General features: G+C 44.7%; 1 protein-coding gene across 11 annotated transcripts in view; it reads right to left on the bottom strand.

Annotated features, from left to right (window-relative positions):
* GRAMD1B (GRAM domain containing 1B) overlaps positions 1-17,870 on the bottom strand; it is a 231,355-nt gene that overhangs the window by 70,410 nt on the left and 143,075 nt on the right. The window contains exon 1 of one of the 11 annotated variants that reach the window (XM_037505484.2): positions 4,933-5,147. The exons of the other annotated variants lie outside the window; for them this stretch is intronic. Coding sequence (XP_037361381.1) covers positions 4,933-5,084 — 152 coding nt within the window. The 5' untranslated portion in view covers positions 5,085-5,147. Of the gene's footprint in view, positions 1-4,932; positions 5,148-17,870 lie in introns of those variants that run through there. 11 annotated transcript variants of the gene reach the window in all.

Raw genomic sequence — 17,870 nt, 5'->3', positions numbered from 1 at the left:
AATCTGGATTAAGATCTTAAAGAGGGAAGCCTTCTTGCTAGTGCCCCAGTTAAGATGGTGACAGGCTGTCCTTAAGAACAGATCTTGAGGGCCTCCCCTGGTGGCGCAGCGGTAGAGAGCTGGGCTGCGAAGCTGCCCGCAGCCTCTGCAGCACCGGTTCATTCCCTGGCCGCCAGCGTGGGTCTCACAAAAAAAAAAAAAAAACAAAAAAAAAAAACAGATCTTGAGCCTCCACTCCCCTCCCTCCCCAATGGCCCAAGGCTTGGGGCATGTGACCTTGAGCTCCCTCTACCTCATGCCCACTCTTCCTTTACCCTAGAGAACCAGCCAGCTTTGGCAGCCAAATGAGCTCCGATTATGAAAACACCATAATGAGGCCCCTGCACTGGGAGCTGGTAAGGAAGAGAGGGGTGAAACACTGTTGGGGGATCATGATGAGTACGGAGGCAATCCTGGTCAAAGTACTAGCCCTGCGTGCATGGTGACGGATAGATGGGTGGAAACCAGACTCTGGTGGTGATCATGGAGTGGATAGATGTCAAATTATGGTGCTGTACACCTGAAGCTCACACCATGTTATAAATCAACATCACTGCAATAGAATTCATTACAAAAAGAAATAAAAAGAAAATGGGTATTTAATTAAAGAAAATATAAAAAGCTATGACCCTGTCCCCACCTTGGGGTGGTCTCTGCTGTGTGCAGAAAGGCTGCTCCCATCCACATACCCATGGGTCTCCAGAGTTAGGCTGGTCCATGGAGCCAGCCAGGACAGAGAGCCAGGTGGGAAGCAAAGCATCAGAGCACACTCTGCAAGCATCCCGCCTCAGCGCCTCTTTAACTAAACCTGGGCTCTGTAGGGGGTGACAAGTAAGACTTTTAGGGGTACTGAAAAGCCCCTCATCTCTCCTTCCATGTAATGGTGCAGAGGCCTATTCTCTGAAGTGCTGGCTGGAGTCTGACTTACTGCAGCTGTGAGCAAGCTGCTTTGAGAGGTTGCCAGACCCTTTGAGGGTTCGCCTTCAATGTAAGCGTATGCATACTGATGGCACATCTTTTCCCAGTGTCCATCTCCCCCATACATGCCCAGCCATGCAGTTATTCTCTCCATAGGCAGTACCTGGGCTGCTTCTGCTACTGTTCCCCAATCAGGCCTCCTCCCACTGAGACACAATATTGGGTTGTCAGAAAAGTCATGACGTATTTTCTCTTTTTCAAGCAAAAATGCATCATGACTTTTCCGACAACCTAACATATACTGGTTGAGGATGATTCAGCCAAAGGAAGGAGTTACTGATATGCTGCAAACCCCCAACTCACGTGTAAGACAGCATCACCTTCCTGGAGACCAAGCACCTAGATGACATTGGCGTATGACCTTGGGCAGACCCCACCCTTTCTCTGGGCCTGTTTCCTCATCTGTTATAAGAAGGGTTTGAGCTATAAAACTGCCTGTCATTTTCTGTTCCAAAGGTCCATGAACATTCTTCACCTCATACATCTCCAAGTGCAAAGAAGCAAAAAAGATGAGCTCTGTGGCCATAGAGAGTGAGGCAGAAAAAAGCAGCGGTGCTGACCACAGCAGATGGGGTCAGTGACCTAGGCAGTGAGCTTGCTTCTCTTTCTGTTCTTCTGACCACATCATTGCCTTGAATTAATTGCCTTTTCTCTTCCTACCTCTGCTTTTCCTATTTCCAGAGGAGTAGAGCTGAAAAACCCAAGGGGTGGCAGGGTAGCTGGGAGGCACTCTATTTCTCATCTCTAGACCAAGCCTTAGCAAAGAGTTTTGGCCTAATCTGACTCTTCTGGTCGAAACCTAATGGAGGATGGGAGAGACCATCAGGGACAGAAGAAATCTAAGGAGACAAGCAGCCAAGTGGCAGGCTGGGGACACTGTCTCACCCTATACAGATGCTATGACATGCTAGCAGCACCTCCCTCCAGTCAAAACTCAGATTCCCTTCCCACAATGCACACGCTGTTGATGCTTCAGCCACGCACCCCAGTGGGTGGAGCCTGTCTGGCACAGAGTCTACTACAGAAGAGGCTCCTGTGTTTTAGCAAAGGCTCTTCTACAAAGTTGAAGGAGTGAGAGTCTGGTAAGCAGAAGTCAAAGATCACAACACAAAGATCACAGGGACCAACATAATATGAGAAAAAAGAAAAAGAAAAACTGGATCTTGGGCCTCCCTGGTGGGGCAAAGGGTTAAGCACAGCACTGTGAAGCTATTGTAGCATGAGTTGTAGCAGCCATTGTAGCACGAGTTCGACCCCTGACTAGCCTGGGAGCTGACCCATATGGCGCAACAGACCTTTCCTGTCTCACCCACTGCTCCCCTCAGCAGTGTATTTCAGTCAATCCGCTTATTCTGTTCCCCACTCTGTCTCTGGTGAATCCTCTCATCCTCTACACCTCTGGCCTGTACTCCAGCTCTTGTATGCATAAATAAATAAATCTTTAAACAAAGAAAAACTGGGTAACATGGACAGGTGCAAGGGAGGGAGGTTAATCCCACCACAAATAAAGCTGGTAAGAGTATACCTAGAAAGAGCAGCACACTCTACAAGGCCTATTGTTCAGAGAAGACCAGTAAGACAGTGTAGGTCTGGAAATCCTGCCCTGGGCAAGAGATGTGTAGACTGAAGGACAGATGCTTTAGAATAAATAGGGCAAATATTTGAGAAGAGGAAGAAAGAGAGAAAGCAAAAGGAAAGGAGTCGTGGTATGTTTCACCAGAAAGCAGCTATCAGGTAGCTTCTTTAACCAGTAAGGCCTTCCCTCTACTGCCAGGGGCCAGAAATAAGTCTGCAGGTTCCATGAATCTCCAACATGGAAGGGCCTTTTGTTCCCACTCTGCCCAATTTCCTACTCCTAATGGTGATCTCCTTGTAGCTTCCCCTGAAGAGAAGGAAAAGAAATCAATGGATTGTTTCCACTGACCTCTAAAATAATGAATCAGTGTTAACTTATGGACAGAGAGCCAAATCCTTCTCCCAAGAGAGGGTGACAAAATTTCTCTCTCTACACACTAATCGAAGTCCTGCTCCTGCCCATTCCCATGGGCCTCAGAGCCACTGAAGGTATCAAACCCCCACCAAGAACAGAAATGTCCCTGTGAAGCTTCCTGGAAATCTTGTAAACTATGCTCAAGTGGGAGTGAGTGGATGCTAAGAAAACTCTGCCCACTGCTGGGATCCCTGTGTGCTGACATTTGTAATCAGGATGGAAAATATTCATAAAACATGCCCTAAAGGACTGGCTGTTTTCTTCTAAATAACCTCCCATTTGATTCACCAAAAATCCATGTATCAGAAGCTATAAAATACCATCACCAGGGTGTATGGCATTAGAATTCTGTCTGACCAATGGCATTTCCCCTGGCCTTGATTATTTCTCCAAAACTCCCTGGGGGGCAGGTGGAAAGGAAACAGCTCAATCATCCGCCCTGCTGGAGGTCTCTCCCTAACCTCCTCCAACCTCTTGCCATGCTCATAAGCAGCTGGATAAATGCAACTCCTGGAATAATGAACGCAAGGAGAAATTAGAGAGTACATGAAGAAAAAGCAGCCTTGACATGGGTATGAAACAAGGGAAAATTTAGTCCAACAGGATCATTTTCAGAAAAGTAATGGTTGAGCAAACCCATAAAGTTATAATAAAAAACCTGGATGCCTGCTAAACCATGGTGCCCACTTTGGCACAACAGAGCTCCTGAGGGGAACACAGCCCACGTTGTCGTCGTTTTCCAAACACCCCAAGACCCTGGATGCTTCTGTCAGTTCTCCTTCCTTGAGGTCAGGAAGGCTGTGTGGAAGGTCCAATTTTACTCTGGGGCCTGGGTGGGGTGTAGATAGTAATTACAATACCTTGTATTTATGTCTGGCTATTTCTGGCCTGTAGCTTGTTTTCTCTTCCTTTGATTCTCTCTGCCTTATACATGTGGCTTCTGGGCTCTCTATAACATCAACATCACCTCGTCTAGAGGCAGAAATCAGGCAAGGATTTTCCTCCTTATTCTCTAGACCAAGACACAGGGAGGGCACAGCCTTTTCCAAACATGTCACTCAGGAGCACCTAAGGATGGCTGCCCTTTACTAAAACATAAAAGGGGGGCCTTCCTGGTGGCACAGGGGTAAAAGACACAGTGCTATCAAGCTATTGCCAGCCACTGCAGCATGAGTTAGATCCTGTGCCAGGTTGCTAACCCACATGGCGCAGCAGACCTCTCCTGTCTCCCTGCTGCTCCCCTCAGCAGTGTATTTCAGTGGATCTGCCTGTTCTGCTCCCCACTCTGTCTCTGGTGAATCCTCTCACTCCCTGCACATCTGACTTACACCCCAGTTCTTGTATGCATAAATAAATCTTTAAAAATAAAATGAAACAAAAAAAATAAAGCATGAAAGGCAACCCCTCCCGAGGCCAGCTTATCAGGGGACCATGCCAAACTGTGATCTCCCACCTGAGTGGTCGGTATACCAAAAACAAAACAAAACAAAACCTAACCTTAGCGCCTCCCTGGTGGCACAAGGGGTTAAGCGCCACACTATGAAGCAATCTGCAGCCTCTGCAGCATGAGTTCTATCCCCGGCAGGCCAGAGAGAAACCCGCATGGCGAAGCAGACCTCTCCTGTCTCGCCCGCTGCTCCCCTCAGCAGTGTTTTTGGTCTGTCTGCCTGTTCTGTTCTCCAGTCTGTCTTTGGTGAATCCTCTCACCCCCCACATCTCTGGCCTGTACCTTAGCTCTTGTAAGCATAAATAAATAAATCTTTGAAAAAAGAAAAACAAACTTTAAACAGTACTATGGATGTACTGGTTGTGTTTTGAGAACTTTATAAATATCAATTTCTTTAAACCTCATCACCACCCCATACAATATGCACTATAGCATGCCCATTTTACAAGGGAGAAAACAGAGAGGATGAGAAACTTACCCAAGGTCATAGAGATAATAGCTGGTGGGACCAGGATTCAAAACCAGTGAGCTGACTCCAGGGGACCTGCTCTGAACCCCTAAAGAGAAGTGGCCTGGCTCAAATTCGTGGGCCCCATCTAGATACTGTGACTCAGTGTGTCCCCACATCATTCTGGTGACCAGAAAGCTGTGGGAACCACTAACAAAGTCAGGGGTTCTCAGACCCTGTGTGCTTGTGGGTATTCAGATTCTTGAGCCCCAGAAGTTCTGGATTCAGAACACAGAATCTATAGTTTTTTTTTTTTTTTTTTCCTTAAGATTTATTTTTTATTTATACAAGAGCTGGGGTACAGGCCAGTGTTGCAGGAGGGTAAGAGGATTCACCAGAGGCAGAGCAGGGAGCAGAATAGGCAGATGGACCAAAAGCACTGCTGAGGGGAGCAGTGGGCAAGACAGGAGAGGTCTGCCTCACTATGTGGGAATCTTCCTTGCAGGCCGGGAATTGAACCTGCGCTGCAGAGGCTGCAGACAGCTTCACAGTGCTGCGTTCAACCTGTTGCACCACCAGGGAGGCCCAGAATCTATAGTTTTAACAAGGTCCTCAGGTAATTCTTGGGCCAGGGTGGTTCACAAAAGGCACTGCTGGAAAACTGGTCATCAGGCCCTCCCCGCTCACCTGGGCCAGGTAAGGGTCTCATGGGGACCTCCAGCCTACAAGACCACTCTACCCCACTGGAGCCACAGCCCTGGGGCAGCTGGGACTTGGGCTGTGTGAGGATTCTGCTGTTCTTTAGCCTGAGAGACAAGGCTGCCTTCAGAAGTGGAGGCTGAGGGGAGGGCGGGTGACTGAGGAGAGCTCACCGTCCCTCCACACTCACAGGCTGCCCATCAGAGGGGAGCACACGGTTGGTAACGGGAAAAGAAAAAAGACTGGGCAGTCTGGGCCCCCACCTCCCATTGCCAGAACAATGGCCTCTTCAAATCCCTGGCATCTGAACTGGGCAGTCCGCCACCAGGAAAGAAAAGAGCTCGCTGTCCCTTTAAGGACGCCCTCTCTCCACAAAGGTCAGAAATGCCAGCTCAGCCTGCCCAACGGCTGCCTTTTTGCCACTTTGATGGCCCCAGGCCCAGGGCCATGCTCCCCCTTCCTGCTGGTTCTTCTGAGGAAGGCAGAGCACCCCGGTGGCAGCTGTCACTCCAGGAGAGAGATGTGTGGGGAACCCACGATGCCATGTGCTTCCCAAAATCATCTTCCCAAGCATAGTTTGCAAGGAAGGTGGGGCTTGGGGGGGGCAAAGTCAGGAAGATGTCTGTAGGAGGAAGCACGGGGCTCAGAAAGAATATGAAGAGAGGAAAGGACACTCTGAGACACAAGCACTATTTCACGGAGAAGAGCAAAAGCAGATCAGTGATTGATCCAGAAATCACTAAGAGGGGCCATCAGGGAAGTTGGGAGGACAGGGTGAGGGTTTAGGGCAAGGGCTTTTCTCCTACAGACCAGGTTCAAATCCTGCCACTTTCTGTAACTAGAGGCACCTTTCCTAACTCCTTTGAGCCTCCGTGGGCCTTTATAATACTGGCACAGATTGAGCAGTCAGTAAACATTAGAAATTTATGGTGTCCATCAGCAGGGGGCCACTAGCTGCCTGGGTCCCACAGGCAGCTCAGATAGTCAATGTCCTCAAGAGGCCTGGTTCTACTAAGTCATCTTGCAAATATGTGCCCTGAGAAACAGGGGCACTCATTTAGAAAATGGTCTGGCTGGTGCAAATCGTGATTCTCATAGGAAAAAAAATAACTCAAAATTAGTCCTCTATTCACATATAAAGCAGAGATTGCCAAATGTTTTCTGTCAAGGAGCAGACAGTAAATATCTCAGATTTTGCAGACCTACAGTCTTGGTCATAACTACTGATCTGTGTTGCTATAGGACTAAAGGAGCCATAGACAACACAAAAAGACAGGAGGGGGCTGTGTCCTAATACAACTTGATTTATAAAATCAAGAAGCAGGCTGACGCTTGCTAGAGCCAAAAATCAAGGGTGGCATTAACAAGAGAAAGGGTCAATTCTTATGGGAGGTGGAATAAAAGCCGGAGGCAGATGCCTAATTCTTGCTCTTCTACCTTGGGACCATGTTTTAGCCAATTATCTGACTTCCCAGAAAAGTTTTTGGTGCACACCAGATAACTGCAATGACACCTTTATGCTGGTTCGTCGGCATCTATGTCTAGAGTGTGTTAGCATCTACCTGCACTTCAGAGGCTTCGTTTTCTTGTTGTTCTGCACTTTCTCTAGTCCTTGAGATTGGGTGCTCACTGTGGGCAGGGTCTCATTCTCCAGCAAATCAAGTGGGATACTCATTGAATGGCCACCCTTCCAGGTGTCCCTCTCAGCACCCCTCATAGTAGAAAGTTCACCTCTTACCCAGCTGACCAGGTCACAGAAAGCTGGGACTCTTAGGTCAGTTCCCCACCATCTTCCTGGACAGTCATGCAGTTCTGGGAATCCATGCATATTTCACTGATCCATTTAAATAGGTGAGTTCCTACTATGTGCTGGGTAAATCTCGGGAAACACAATTTCACCTCCGCTTCTGAGGGGAGCTGGAGAGAAGCTGCTATGACTGTCCTCTCTGAGTGAATTTATTTCCTGCTCCCTGCTGTCTTTCTACCCGCACTTCAAAAATAACTTTCTCAACTGTACTAACAAGTTTTATCATGACAATTTCTAAATGGCACTAAAAACAAGAAGGATAAGAAAAGCTGAGAATGAGGAAACAGTGAGATCCAAGTAAAAGAGGTGGAAAGAGAAGCAATTTTTTTTTTCTATTTCAAATTGAAAAAAAAAAAAAAACAACTGCTTACTTACATCATTCTCTCTGCATAAAGTGACCTCATTCCAAAATTCCACCTTATATGGTTTCCAGCCTTCCTACAAAGCTCTGCAACCAATCCATCTCCCCCAGGGAGACTTTCTGATAAACTGCCCCAGATCTCAAACTGTGCAGCAGCCCTGGCAATTCTCCTTCTGGCTCACACTTGCTTAGGGCACCTTATGCAGGGTGCATGAGAGCTGATGACTCTGCCCTCAGAGGCTTTTCCTTCTCCCACATTCCCCATGGCACACTAGAGTTTTCAAGTGGTATCCCTACACCACTGCTAGGCCAAGGCCCTTCTTCAGTGGAAGAGCTGCTGCGAACTTACAATATCCTCAGTGACCTGCTATCCCTGTGGACAACACTATCCATTCATTTGCTTAGTCACTCTATAAAACATACCCAGAATGTTCACGTGCCAAGCAGTGTGCTGTAGATTGACATCTAACACATTAGCAAACTCACTGAATCCCCAAACCAGCCCTACTAGGAATGGTGTTAATATGTAACTGGTGTACAATAACTGGGTGACTTCAGAAGGGATGGTGGGAAATGTGGGTAACTGACAAGAAGTGATACGCCATCATACTCTAGAAAAGATATTTTCATAGACCCGGATGGTGTTCTGATGCTAGAAAAATGGATGTAAGTCTCATCCAGTCCAAAAAACAAAATCACAGGATTCAAAGAAAGCAGAGGTGAGTATGTGTCTTCTTAAGGTTGGAAGGAACTTTTCATGAAAAATACCAAAGGCAAAGACCATAAAGGGAAAGAATGACTGACTTGCTCACAGTCCAACAAATTCTTATGGGCCAAAAATTAGCCCAAAGTGAAAAGACAAAAATTCCTGGGAACATGCTTTTAACAGATGACTAAGGGCTAATATCCTTATTATATTAAAGAGCCCTGAGCAACAAAAAAGACAAACACCTCAACAGTAAGGTGGGCATGAGGCAAATCACAGAAGAAATATAAATCTGTAATAAGGAAATTAAAAGCATGTCAGCAATGATCAAAGCAATGTAAATTAATGCAACTCTCAGATACCACTTGTGGAATATCAGATTGGCAAAGACTAAAAAGAATGGTAATACAAAGGTAGGCGAGGACAGGGGAGGAAACAAACATTCTTATACTTGCTGGTGGTTATGTAAATTGGAAGTCTCCTTGAAGGGGAACATGGCATTCTGTAACAAAAGTTTTGACCTAAAAATTTGGCTTCTAATTTTTTAAACACTTACTCTATTTATTTGTGCATACAAAAACTGGGGTGTAGGCCAGAGGTGCAGGGTGAGAGAATTCACCAGAGTCAGAGTGGGGAGCAGAGCAGGTGGATCAATTGAAATACACTGCAGAGGGGATCAGTGGGAAAGACAGGAGAGGTCTGCTGCACCATGTGGGTCAGCTCCCTGGCCAGGGAAACTAATGCAGCAGTAGCTGTGATAGATTGATAGTGCTGAGGCTTTAACTCCTGTGCTACCAGGGATGCCCCTTCTAAATTTTTATCTGCACAAGGTTAGCATGACATTATTTTTGCTGCTGAAGAATTAGAAGTAACCTATGTGTCAAGTGAGGAGATTAGTCAAATATTTCTACTATGCTATGCAAATATTTCTACAATGCTACGCCCTTCAGAATCATGGAAATCAGTATTTATTTCTTTTCTTTCTTTCTTTTTTTTTAAAAAAGATTTATTTATTTATTTATACAAGCACTGGGTACAGTCAGAAGCGTGGGAGGGTGAAAGAATTCACCAGAGTCAGAGCGGGGAACAGAACAGGCAGACTAATAAAATACACTGCTGAGGGGAGCAGCGGGCACAACAGGAGAGGTCTGCGCGCCATGTGGGACCCTAGCCGGTGGCCAGGGATCGAACCTGTGCTGCAGAGGCTGCGGGCAGCTTCACGGCCCAGCACTCAACCGCTGCACCACCAGGGGAGGCCCAGTATTTATTTCTTTAGAGATGAGATATTGTTAGAGAATTCCAGAACAGTATATAGGCAAATTCTAAATTTCAATTATCTATTATATTTTCTGTAGCTGTACACAGCATATACCTACATAGTTGTATGTAACAGACATAAATAGCTCAAAAGGTATAAACCAACACATTAATAGTGATTGTCACCAAAAGGTGGTATTATGATTTCTATTTCCTTTAATGTTGTATTTTCCAATTAGTCTGCCAAACCTGCAGACAAACCATGCTGAAAAAGAAAAGAAAAAAGATAAAATAAACCAACATAGTTGAACAGGTTTAAGTAATACCACTGATTTTTTTCTTCTATCAGTCCTTTAATTCTGACTTTTAAAAGAGAAGAAATATGTGACAGAACTTTAAAATTCAAGTACTATACAGAGCAACAGTGCACTCAATTTATCTAGCAAATATTTTTGAGCAGGTATGTGCAACGTCTCGCAGAAAGTATAAGAAAAGAGAACAAAAATTAGTATAACTCTCTACTCTCAGAGAAGACTTTATATGTTATAAAAGACAGAATCAAATCCAAGATGATGAAATTACGGGACTCCAAGTAAAGTACTGAGAAGATGGAAAAGGACTAATTAATTCTTATGTGGAAATGAAGTAAATCCGGGATGATTTCTTGGAGATGACAGTAAAACTAAATTTTGAAGAAAAGATAGGATTCATATAGCAGAGACAGAAGCATAACAAAGGAGCAGTGTAACCAAAGGCTGTAGTGATGTGAAAACTGACATGACACACTCCGAGAAGACAGGTGTGTCAGGATGCAGGGACAGCAGGGATCATGGCGGGATGGAGTCACTGATGGGTAGCCCAGAAGGATGGAGCCAGACAGCAGGAGACCTTGAGTACCAGGCCAAAGTGCCAACAGTAGTGTGTAGGCAACTAGGAGCCAAATTCAGCTTTTGAAGAAGGCTTGGAAATCTGACCCATGTGACAACAGAGAGTAAAAGTGCACCTGAGAGTTATGAGAAGAGATGGAGCCATAAAAAAAGGAACCAAGCATTAATGCACCCGAGGGCCCGAATGAAGCCTGGGACATTACACTAAGTGAAACAAGTCAGTCACGAAGAGCAGAGAGAGAGCAGATTACTGGCTGCTTGGGGCTGAGGGTGATGAGGAACGACAGCTAAAAACAGAAGGACAGGGCTTCTTTTTGAAGTAATGAACATGTGCTAAAATCGACTGATAGTTGCCTATGTCTGCAAATATACTAAAAACCATTCAATTTTATACTTCAAATGAGTTAGTTTAGTTATATATGCTTTGTGAATTATATCTCAATAAAGCTATTTAAAAGAGAGAGAGCAGGGTAGCTATTACAATAGGCCAAGCAAGACACAGGAAGGTTATCACTTAAGACAGTGGGGTAATTATGGGAGTGGTGGGGAGCAGATCAGAGAGGCTGCAAGGACAGAGCAAACCATGCAGGGAGTGAAAACAAGTGAAAAAAGGCTGAGAAGTTCCCAAGGTGAGTAACAAGGAGAGGAAGATGTTAGCTGAGAGGCTGTTCGGAATTTGTTTTTCATGCACTGAGTTTGAGGATCTTAGTCCACTGCAGGAGGAAAGGCAATAGACAAAGGCACAGTTCTGGACCTGACTCATCCCTCTCTTGGAAATGATAGCCAAGAGCTTTTTGTGACTGGTGATGACAATTAGGAATTACATTAGCACTAATGACCAGCTCAAAAGTGGTCTAACTTATCTCTAGAAATATACCTAGGAGAATTTAGCCAGAAGTGAAGACTGCAGCAAGCAAGAAAAGCCAATTCTAGAGCTGCACACATAATACTCTCAGCATTTAACAGATCTGGGCACTCATTGCTTCAAGCACTGATTTCTGTAAATGGGAAACTATTATCATTGCAGCTCTAAAGGTAACAGTTTATACAAAACTGAATGGCGGTGGTTAGCTCCTATTACTAATGGGCCTTGCAAGAGTACAAATTTACTTTACTTGTTTATATCAAAAGAGGCAAGAACATGAAGTAGAAACTGTTGGTTCCGGAAATCAGAGTAGGAAAAAAAAAAAAAATCATGGGATGAAGCCAAAGTTAATAGATACAAAATAAATAAGTTTAAAAGGTCTATTTTTAGACCAAAAAGATGGCTGAGGAAAACAATGTGCAACCAGTAGAACATATCACCTTCCAAAATCCCATGGTCCCCAAAGTTTGCATCCTGAGGTTTGTCAACTGAAGCCTCTGGAGAACAAAGGAGTTTTGCATATCATGTCATAATGCCACTAGATAAAGACTATGACCACTCACACTGGGGATAAAAAGTTGAGGTCGCTGCAGGGAAGCTATTATGAAACAATGAGACTCCCAGTCTCAGAAAAAAAGGGTCCAAAAAAAGATCTTAACTGAAAGATAAATCTATTTGCACTACAGCAGGAGAGGCATATGAGTCGCTCTGTGGAATTTTCCTATAATATGCAGGACAGGTGAGGCCCAACATAATGGGGGATGGGGTGGCGAGGTTCTGGTTCCCCCACTATGTTGGGCAACCTCTGGGACAAGGAGCAGTTCCTAGTCATCTGTGGGATCCTACCTAGCCCAGAGGTACTCAAGAAATTCAATGAGTAAACAAATGAATAAATTATAGACAGGATAGAATCCAGTGGGAACTTCAGAACATATTAAAGGGTCTTGTACTCCAGAGATCCTTAGCCTGATGTTTATAGGGATCCAGAAGAGATCAAATCTGCTGCTCTAATCTCACCCAGCATCTTAGGCAGGAGAGCACTGGGGCATTGCTGAAGGTCATGCATCCAGTGAGTAGCAGAAGTAGTTCTAGCCTCCAGTTAGATGACCAAGTGACCATATCCAAGTGGGTGGGAAGACAGAGAGTTCTAACAATGAGATTTGGGAGATTGTTAACTTGAAAGGACTGGTAAAAACCTAACCCAGAGTGATCTAAGACTAGTACTCCAGCAAAGAAAATGATCGGAGTTCTTTACATACATCTAGCGCTTGAGAAATAATCATGGATTCCAGTCAGTGCCAACTATAAAACTAAAGGTTTTAATAGTAGCTAACATCAGGTGGTTTCAATGTGCCAGGCCTCCCCCTAAGTGCATTAATAGGAATTATCTCATCCAATCCTCCCAATCCTTACAAGGCAGGTGTCATTAACTCTATTTTATAGAAGAGAAAAGCAAGTCCTTGGGAGGCTTGCCCACAGTCATACTACTGGAGAGCAATGGAACTTCGGCGTCTACCCCAGGGGTCCCCCAAAGAACTACAGGGAGTGAGCTTTGGGTCACAGATCAGCCATGCCCCAAAGTCAAGTCTTTGCCATGAGTCAGGACAAAGAGGCACAAACTACCTCCTTGAGGTAGGAAGGCCCCAAGTCCAGACTCACAAATCCAGTTAAAAGCTCAGTCCCCTAGATTCGCATTCTCTGGGGCTTATGAATATTTCCATAAACCTTACAACACACACTGCACAACCTTCAAAGGTTTAGATAATGTTCTAAAGTTTAACAGGATGATGAACAGGCAATGTTTATGCTTCTCTAAGGTATACACTTACAGTATACACTGTCTAGTACAAGTTATAATGAACACATGCTTTAGAGCTAAATCTGCAGTTTTATTCCAGTTCTGCCACTTCTGATGTAGTCTTGGACCCATTCTTCTTCAAGACTCAGTTTCCCTACCGATAAAAAGGGATGAGTACCATCTTTCCTGTAGGGTTGAAGGTTACATGAGATAAGAAATGGAAAGTTCAGAGAAGCATTGTTACTATAGTTTCTAAAGCTCTTCTTCACACATGCTCCCAAACTCTGCATTTATTTCAGTTCTGGCCCCACCACATCTAGGCCACAATGCATCTCGGTGTTTGGTTATCCTGAACCTGACAGTGTCTCAGGCTGGGTGCAGCGGGCCCTCAGGCCTCACTTAGGAGCCTGCCTATAGGTGAGCCCTATTTGGCCACTTTTATCCCAGAGTATCCACTCCTTTGTTCTGACCAGGCTGCTTGGCTCCCTCTCCTTTCCAGCAGGCCCTCATTCTGGTTTCTTTGGCCCAGTTCATGCATCTTCCCTGCCTGAGAGACCCACTCATCTCTCTTGAAATCTCAGTGGCCTCCAGTTTTCAAGAAACAACCTCCATCCCACCTCCTCCATTCTGTTCTTCTTGATTTACTGTGTTCATTACTTCTCTCTCTCTCTCTCTCTGTGTGTGCGTGTGTTCTTGCATGTTTTGGGCAGTTATAATTCATATCATTAAATGTCTTCATAAATTAACTTAGAATATTACTCTACCTTTTCATGGATATTCATCTTTTCTTGTCTCAGGGGCAAAGATTTGTCTTCCAATGTCTTTGTAATTGTAATGATTAAGAGCATCAAGTCCGCCAGCTTCAATACTTTGAGGCTGTGTGACCTTGTGCCAATTACTTAACCTCTCTGCAACTTATTTCACTGATTTGTAAAATAGCACGTAGCATCAAAAAATGTTATGAGCTAATATGTGGAGAAAATTTCAAATAGACATGTTATATAGTAAGCGGTTATATAATTACTAGTTTTTATTATTAAATTCATACCATTCATCATCACTATTATTATAATAGTGCCTAGAACAAGACTGTTAGCTAGAAGTATCCAGTCAAAACATATCACTTTGTTGCACTTGAGAGGCATCTCTATTCACCTAAACTAGGAGGAGCACCCTTGTGGTAAGGGCCAGATGATAAATACTTTAGCTTTGTGGGCCCTAGGTCCCTTCTCCTTCTCAGCCCCCATACTGTACAGGAAAGCAGCTGTAGATAATATGTAAACAAATGAGCGTGGCCCTGTTCCAATAAAACTTTATTTATGGATGCTGAAATATGAATTTCATGTTATTTTCACACGTTAGGAAACAGTCCTCCTCCCTTTATGTTTTCCAACTATTTAAAAATTTAAAGACATTCTTGTCCAGAAAACTGTACAAAAACTGGCTGCAAGCTGAATCTGGCCCACTGGTTGTGTACTGACCCCTTATACAACGTCACACAAGGTCCTCCATAATGTCTCAAGTTAAGGTCTCTCTTCTACAGACAGTTAAGAAAACACTGTCAGGCTTGAAAAGGTGGTGAGCCCAAGCCCACCCTTTCACAAAATCAGCCATGGTGGGTGCTACAGAGGCTTAACAATTTTCCAGTTCTCCTCTCCTCCTACCATTCAGAAGTTTACATTTCCCAGCATTCCTGCAGGCTGGCAAGGTCATGTTGCTGGATCTGTCCAACACACTGAAAGGATAATGCCAGTGTGTTTGCTTCCAAGGAGAAGCATTTCAGAGCTGTGCTGTCTCCTCCGTTCTGTGGAGGAAGGGCCAGGAGTTTCTACAATCTGTGTGGCTGAGACTACCCACATTGGAGAATGATTTCCCTGGAGAGTTTTCCAGAACCTCAAAGGGACTTTGAAGAGTCAAAAACTAACTTGCAATGGATGAAGCTACTTGAGTTTGTGGGTAGAGATGGGACGCTGGCATGACATTACAATGGCATGACCTAGCCTATACAGTTAATTCAAACTCTTTCTTCAAACATAAGCCAAGGAACAGCATGAAGGAAAAAGCAACACAAAAACAGGGCCTCCCCTGGTGGCGCAGCGGTTGAGCATTGGGCTGCGAGGCTGCCCGCAGCCTCTGTAGCGCTGGTTCGTTCCCCAGATGCCGGGAGGGTCCCACAAAAAAAAAAAAAAAATCTAGCAAAATCTAGTTTATCCCAGCCTTTCACCTGAAAACTGAAAACTCATTTAGGGAACAAACGTCCAGTCTTCTAGACAGTTTAGCAACAGATGAGGAGTGTTATTCTTTTCTTCTAGTTCTATCATTAGAAACCATTAATCTTCTCTTCCAGCAAAAAATTCATTGACAAAAAGCCTTCTACAGGCCAGAAGGAACAGTTTTCTAGCCAGCAGCAAAGAACCGCAAGTACTCATAATCTGATTTGTTCGACACAATCTTTGCCATCCAGAAGCTGACATTCTAATGGAGTACTTCTTAAAGTAACAATGATGATAACCAAATAAATAAATAAATACTGCTCATTGCTGATTCTTATAAGCCAGGTGCAGTTCCCCAAAGTCAAATCTTGGGGGAGAGGTGGCCTTCACTATTCTTTAAAGAAATCTGTTGCGGCAGGATATCTGGCCACCACCCTGAGATGTCCTGCTCACTCAAGGGATTTAAATGCTTAGATGACTGGCACTCAGTGGCCTGGTTTTACCAGACCATGGGAAAGCTCAAATTTCTACCCAACAAGTAATAAAGTCATTCTCACACCACTCACAAGAGGATGTGCCTGCTGGGGGATGCTTATACATGAATTTAATATTTAATATTTTCAAGTAAAGGTTTATTCTTAGTGTTTCATGCTGGTTGAAGTGTGCCAACAGTCCACATCACAAACTACCACTCTTTGTGGACTGTGGCCCTTTTCTAAATCATGAGTAAAAAGGAAGCCAGGAGACCGACTAGTCTACCCAGCACTATTATTTAATCTCACTTTTAAAAACAGCTACCACCCAGGGCAAACAGAAGTCATCTCCCAAGGACACACAGCAGGTCAAAAGATGGTTACAAGATTCCAATTCAGGAGCTGGCTCTCCAAAATCCCAAGTCACTGAGTGACTCCAACTTTTACTGCAGCTCACCTTCTGGCAAACGTGAGAATAGCTGGGAAGCCTGGCTCTGAAGGAGGTGTACAGAGGCCATATCCAGGGCTTCCTCCTCCGCTACAGAAAGCATTTTGCAGAAAGAACCTCAAAAGACACCTCGCCCATTTCTTCTTTCATGGGTCTACCCCAGAGCTGAAAAAGGAACAGTACTCCATTCCTTGACAGATTTGAAGAGAGAAAGTACACTGGACAGATGACCTTCACCAGCTAATCAAATATGGCCAACCACTCACCGCCATGAACTACAGAGGAGGACAAATGCTCAAGTAAGTGGGGTTTGTCACACAGCTCTCCCCTTTGATGAAACAGTGCAAAGGTAGCCTGATTACTCCCTCACCTGCTCAAACACAAAGAAAAACACCACATCCTCTCATCTGTGAGTTGAAACCTGGCCACAGAAATGTTCCCCCTTGCTATCTGTCAAGAACTATACTGTCTTTACTCTGTTTTTTCCACAGAATCCATTTCTTCTAGCACACTGACTTTCCTGAAGGTCTGTCACAGCCTCCAGGCTCTATGGAGACTGCGCCACCAACCCCCAACAGATGTGAGGATCAGGAACACGAGGACAGAGAATAGAGACAGATGTCACTACAGTCTGCCAAGTGCTATGGGGCCAAAACAATCTGTACGGGGAGCAGCCCCATGAAGTGGGAGGCCTTCATGGTATTTGAGGTTCTGAAGCTCTGTAAGGATTAGGAATAGCGTTAAAACACACACACATACACTAACCATCCAGAAGGATTGGTAAATTATCTTAAAAAATTACTTGGCTTCCAAACAACACATGACCCACAGCTCTGCTTAGGCACAGCCCTATCTGTCTGCCACCTTAGCTCTCTTCAACCTCTGTCCTTACCTTCTTCACCAAGTAACCTTTGTTCTTGCCTTCAAGTAAGCAAGAAGCAGAAACAGAATCATCTTGCAGGAAAACCTAAAGGCCCTGCAGGGTGAATTGGTTGTATCTCACCATTATGTCACTAGTCAGTGACACACATATCCTGATTGCTGCACCCTCTGTGACAACCTCGTAACTTCCAGGAGGTGTGCTAACACTGTTGTATAAAGCATAGCCTCTACTTACCTAACACTGGCCAGCCTTCAAAGCCTTGCTCAAGTGCCAATTACTCCAAGAAGCTTCTCTGCCACCAGCTGAAATGAATGTTTACTGCCTCTGAATTTCTCAAATGCTTAGTGTTCATTGCATGTCTCTTGTTTTGTAGGTTGTGTGTGTCTCTGTGTGTGTGTGTTTTGGGGAGGGGTTGGCTTTCATTTCATCTGTGAGGCAGTAGTCCCTAGAAATCAGGGTCAACGTCCTTTACATTTCTAACCTCCTTAAGGTCTAGGTACAGCATTGTGAAAATAATGACTCTCTCCACATTTGTAGAATGAAAGGCTGGAGGAGCAACAGATTTATAGAC

Source organism: Talpa occidentalis, unplaced genomic scaffold, assembly GCF_014898055.3.
Source record: "Talpa occidentalis isolate TD23 unplaced genomic scaffold, MPIMG_talOcc4v2.1 talOcc4.12, whole genome shotgun sequence".
NCBI classification, from domain to species: Eukaryota; Metazoa; Chordata; class Mammalia; order Eulipotyphla; family Talpidae; genus Talpa; species Talpa occidentalis.
Note: the sequence above shows the minus strand (reverse complement) of the source record. Positions and strands in the feature narration are given on the sequence as shown.